The sequence below is a fragment of the Mesoplodon densirostris genome, chromosome 11, assembly GCF_025265405.1.
Source record: "Mesoplodon densirostris isolate mMesDen1 chromosome 11, mMesDen1 primary haplotype, whole genome shotgun sequence".
Taxonomy (NCBI): Eukaryota; Metazoa; Chordata; class Mammalia; order Artiodactyla; family Ziphiidae; genus Mesoplodon; species Mesoplodon densirostris.
The window spans coordinates 78,922,423-78,928,422 of record NC_082671.1 but is presented as its reverse complement, the minus strand read 5'-3'; the positions used below and the strand labels follow the sequence as shown (position 1 = coordinate 78,928,422).

The 6,000-nt window shown below is 39.9% G+C and overlaps 1 protein-coding gene across 1 annotated transcript in view; it reads right to left on the bottom strand.

The window, feature by feature from the left end:
* Nucleotides 1-5,436: 5,436 nt before the first annotated feature.
* The window catches only part of C11H12orf42 (chromosome 11 C12orf42 homolog), a 48,332-nt gene continuing 47,768 nt past the window's right edge, over nt 5,437-6,000 (bottom strand). The window contains 1 exon segment of the mRNA XM_060114231.1: nt 5,437-5,884. Within this exon segment, the coding sequence (XP_059970214.1) occupies nt 5,437-5,884 (448 nt within the window).

Below are 6,000 nucleotides of genomic sequence, written 5' to 3'. Positions count from 1 at the left end.
GTAATGGTGCATAAATCATGTATTACATAACACTGTCCCATCAGGATCCCAAGTAACACCCCGTAATCAATTATATTAACACATCTTCATCAAAATACATGAATATTCACACTGAGTTAAATAAAGGCTATAAATAGCCTCACTTCGGTTTGGGTGATACTAACACCAAATGAGTTAGAAAAGAACTCAGTTTTCAGAGATTTTGGAATTTGGAATTATGGCTAAAGGATTACAGACTTGAACATTATTGTGTTATTATTTCATGTCTCATCAGTTAGGTTTTACTTGACCAAAATAGCTCTTCACCATTATATCCCCAGTGGAAGGTGTCTGGCATATAAGTGGGTGTTTAATACATTTGATAGAATGAATGAATCAATGAAAGAACTAAGTTTTATACTAGGTGGAGCTTGTCAAGGAGAAGGATTGTGTCCTTTACAGCTGACATTCGCGATGCACGCTGGTGCCCATAGTGTCTGGCACATGGTGAATACTCAATGCACGCTGGTTGAGTTGAATCACACTTCTCAAATCTCCCACAATGACTACCTAGGATATTGATCCCAGTATCACTGACTCACAAAATCAGATTGATTCCCGTAGTGGAGGGAAAACACCAGTTGCAGGATACGGAGGGAGCAGTAAGAGAAGGAGCCTATAGACATGGCAAAAATTTGTTGTGGGAAAGTACTGATGCAGGTGAAAAGACCTTGGACTGTGCAATAGGGAGGCCATACACCTTAAGAATTCTGGAGCATTTTTCTTTTTTTTTTTTTCTTTTTTTTTTTTTTGCGGTACATGGGCCTCTCACTGTTGTGGCCTCTCCCATTGCGGAGCACAGGCTCCGGACATGCAGGCTCAGCAGCCATGGCTCACGGGCCCAGCTGCTCCGCGGCATGTGGGATCTTCCCGGACCAGGGCACGAACCCATGTCCCCTGCATCGGCAGGCGGACTCTCAACCACTGCGCCATCAGGGAAGCCCTGGAGCATTTTTCTTAAGGAAAAGCAGTCTCCTGAAAACAACTTCTTTCCTGGGTCTCTACATGACTTAGAATCCTCAACATCACAATGGTATTTACAACATTGCTTTATTCCTCCCCACCGCCTTGTCTGGGTAGTTTCAGACTTTTTATAGATAGTTGGGATAAAAGATTACATGTGATAGACGACACTGCCCACTGTCATTCTATACCCTACACTGAACTCTTCTAAACTGGATGTTCTAAATGGAATATTTTGTTGAGCTGTCAACTGTTTACATTGTTTTTCATAGAGAATGACTGTGAGCTTGTGAGCTGGGGGCAATCATTGAACAAATTGTTTTGTCTCTCTGTGTTTGTTTCCTTGTCAGTAAATGGGATATTGCTGTACTACTTGCCTCATAATGCTGTGATGAAGGTGAAGAATATGGTATATAAAACTTCTCAGAGAGACATGATCACCTGGTTACCAGAAATAATATTCACTGTCAGTGTAAGGCAGCTGGATCTATAAGCCTGAAATTAGCCCTGCATAACTGATGGTAATATTTATGCTAATTGTTGTTGATATTAATATCAAAATAATTATTTGCATTTGCAGAGTGATCTTGCTTTTCAAATGCTTTGATTTGATAGCAGACTTGTTCCCCAAGTGTCCTTTGCAGTAAACAAAACACATTATCCCAACTTAACAGTGAAGAAACTGCAGCCAAAGGACGGAGTGACACTAAGTTCAGGTCACGTTTACAGGAACAAATTCTTGGCTCTTCAGATCCAGGTCAGCCCCAGCACCTTAGCTCTTCATTAGCTCTCCCTGTACAACCTTCCAGCCCTTCCGCAAGGCTGATGTGGGTCAGTTCCTGCTGCCGTCTTTTTTTTTTTTTTTTTTTTTGCGGTACGCGGGCCTCTCACTGTTGTGGCCTCTCCCGTTGTGGAGCACAGGCTCTGGACGTGCAGGCTCAGTGGCCATGGCTCACGGGCCCAGCCGCTCCGCGGCATGTGGGATCCTCCCGGACCGGGGCACGAACCCGCGTCCCCTGCATCAGCAGGCGGACTCTCAACCACTGAGCCACCAGGGAAGCCCACCTGCTGCCGTCTTTAGTAAAACCTCAAAACCACCTTCCCTTTCTTGAGTTTCTGAGACTTCATTCACAGCAATGATGTTGTTTCAAACATAAAGAACGATATGATGATCATCTCTGATCCCACTCTGCTCTTCAAAGTGTTCAAACGTATCATATGTCATCAACTCCCAGTTATCACCTCCTACTCTCCACTTTGTTATAAGGAGGAGAGGGATATAAGTAGCGTTTCTCTACTGACCTCACTTAGGCACCAATAGCATGGAATAAAAACTGATTTATATATGATATCTGTATTAGGTGGAATACACATATTCATATGTACATATATTAGCTCTAATGATACAGAACGTAATAACACAGCTTTATACACAAACAATATTGTATAATATATAACAATATAGTTTGTAACTTATGTATATATAATCATAAGCTTCAATATACACATATGTATATATAATTGTTAAAAAATAAAGCTTTCTCATCTGTGAAGTAGCGATAATGGTATCAGTAACTACTTCATGAAGACGTTGTGAGGACTAAATGAATTAATATATTCTAAATGCTTAGAACAGTCCCTAACATAAAATACACACTCAGTAAATGTTATATGCCATAATTATTACTTATTTTACATATCATAAAAGAGTTCCTCACTTGTAAACATTATTCACTAGAGACTCTCTTAAAGATTTCGTTTCTTCAATACACTAATTTTTTAAATTTATCAATATCTATTTTCCAGTGCAACTTCCAGAAAAACATTTTTTCCCTAAAATGACACATTATCTTCCTTAGAAACCTGTTGTAGTATGTGGTAATAAATGTCTCTTAAGTCAAACCACATATCCTTGAAGAAATAAAAGCAAACTGTAATTCAGAACCTTAGCAACAATTATTTTATACCATAAGACCTCATTCTAGTCCTCAAGCACACACACACGTATTATTTATTTCCTAAAATTGATTTGTACCCAATTATAACTGCTTAAATCAGCACTATTTTCATAAATAATGACATTGGGAAAGATTTAACTATGTTTACCTTGGTGCATTTGTGTCTAAGTTCTAGTGTCATTCAGAAAGACTTGGACACCTGTAGCCCATAACTATGGCAGTCAAAGCCAAAAAAGCTCTTCATCCATCACTATCTAAGCTATGGTCATGGTTAGACCAACTAAACTCCCAGCCATGTGCACCCAAAATGAGGAAAATTAAGATAGCTCATTACATTCCTCCAAGGAAGAATGGGCTCCTGGAGGTATTTATGAAGGGCTGCTTTCTTAAGCTCTGATTCTTACTTCACTTTTTTGAAAAGAAATCCTTACCTTGAACCCTACCAGTTTACATGGATTCTAGTATATTAAGAACAGAGTTTTGAGCAATGTTTTCTCAACTGTGTTCCACAGGACACTAGCGCTGCAAGGTATTGATAGGCGTTATATTTTTAAAATACATATATGTGTACACACACACACACACACGTCGGTGTTCCCTGATCACATAAAACTGGGAAACACTGGGTTAAACAGAGTTTATCAGATTTTTTGCCATGGGATTTTTGGGGATCCTTAATATATTACCATGACTTTCTAAGTGGGAGCATCGTGGCCACATCTCCCAGACATACTCATCTATAGCTTCTCCATCTCACAAAGCATCTTTCTAATTCTAGTGTTCCACAGAACACACTTTGGGAAATTGCTTTAGAGTATCCTGTATCACATATTTTATATCTTTTGCTTGTATCCCTTTTCTTAAATCTGAGCAGAATTGCTTCTTCTGTACTGTATTTTTTTAGTAAATTCACTATTTTGTATTTCCACAGGTGAGGAAATCCATTTACTATATATCAAAAACATTTTCTATTCCTGCATTTGACCACTATAAAATTTTGGTTGTTTTATAATCACTTAAAGCAATGATCTTTTGACCTGAAAAAAAAATCAATTGTGCTAACTCATAATTAACATATCCTAAAATCAAAAATTTACATAAAACCCATGAGTGTGCCCACCCACTTCTCCCTAACCAAATGACATGAAGTTGAACTTATGGTTGTCGCAAGAACTCTGGTGAGTAGATGCCATTATATCCCCAGGAAACCATAGTAACCACCATTGATAACCCATACATTCTTTTATCTAAAATCAGGCTAATAAATAATAAAAATAAAAGCGTATTTATTATAAAACCGTATTAATCTGGAACAAGAAAAGCGCTAAAGTTTGGGGATATATTTTTTAAGTGCATTACTCCTAGGGAATAATATTCAAAAACAATCAAATCGTCCTCAAAGGATTAAACAGACTTCTAAATGTTAAGCAACTATCAGTTATAACATTTCATTTCGATTGAAAGTTTGAAACTTACATTTGGACTTTAGACAGGAGGACATCTTAAATATAGACATACTACATATAGTATACACATAGTAGTATATAGGCATTATATATATATATATATATATATAAATCTCGAACTGAAGGGGAAAGTGTACTAGGATTTTACATGTATCAAATTCTATGAATCCAAGCCTGTGGGAAAACTGCAAGAAACTTGAGTGCAAAACTGCACATGAATGACTTGGTCACATTGATTTGTGTTTCTCTCTGAATGTTAAAAAAAATAACACATTAAAAAGAAAAAAAAACCCTAAACTCATAAAATCATTTGATAAATCAGTCTCTGCATCGCCTCACAGTGAAAAGCTGCCATGTTTAACTGACGTTAACCAAAATCAAAAATACTGCCTAAAACCACCAGTTTGATAAAACATTCCCTAAGCATCTTTTTTGCATTAAACTTAGTTCCAAGTGTTTCAGGGCCTCCAAAGAGGATCCAGCTTCAGGTTTCTGACATAAAAACCTTAATATAGCCTGAAGAAAATTCCCCTAGGCACATTGGGAGTAATCAAATTTCATGTTAACTATTAAATTACAGACATTCAATTATGTTTTCAAAACCTCTGTTTAGAGACTCAAAAGGCCCTTAGAAAACATCCTTAAACTAAGGCCCAAGTTGGCAAGTGAAACCGTTTACCTACGAGAGTAAAACAAAGCGGGGTCCTGGCCATCCCTGATGGCGGCACGTTGCGAAGTGGCACGTGATGTACCCCATCCCCACTGTGAGGCACAAATTCTTTGTGACACTGGAAGACACTGCAGAACAAAAATACTATTAGAAATCCTTCAAAAGGAACATTTTTGGCTGCGATAGAGACTTTTGACATTATTTATTAGGTTCAAAACTGCTTCTGTGAAGCCTAACCATGGTTCTGTGGAAACCAGTACATCTGAGGTCCTTTCTGTTGTTCAGGGCAGGCATTGATTTGAAGACAGGCAGTGCTCACGGAACAATTCCCTTGCAGTGGTCAGTGTAAGTGAGCATTCACCCCCGGCCTAGGAGGGGCCTGTGAACAAACTGTATGGAAACGCGGGGGTAGGCGGGAGGGCAGAGAGGCGCAAACCTTGATTAGCCTCTTGGAGGGGAGATGGGTGGGAGCACCCGCAAGCACAGGAAAGGGCGCTCCTGCCAGACTGCCGGGGAGAGAGGCGTCTGCCCCGGGCCCCCTTTTCCCGGGAGGATAAAGATGCCTGGGGAGCATCTCTGGTGCCATGGCAACTGTGCCCCTTCCCACTCAACTCCTGGGTGCGCCCAGGAGCCAGCTTTGGGAATGTGGGTTTGCTGGTGCGCCTACTGTGGGTGTCATCCTCTCTTCCAGCTCAAGCTCTGACAAACTCCAGGAGACCCTGGACGAGCCAAAGGGGGTCTGGCTTCTCCCGTTGAGGCCGACAGCAGTGTATGGCCTCAGAGTAAGACTTGGAAGGCAAAGAAAAGCCAGGGTGGTGCTCAAGTGTGTGGAATTTACCTGCCCCGCTGGGACTTAAAAAAAAAAATCTCCTGATAACTGGATGTTTGAGAAATCGATGTTTGT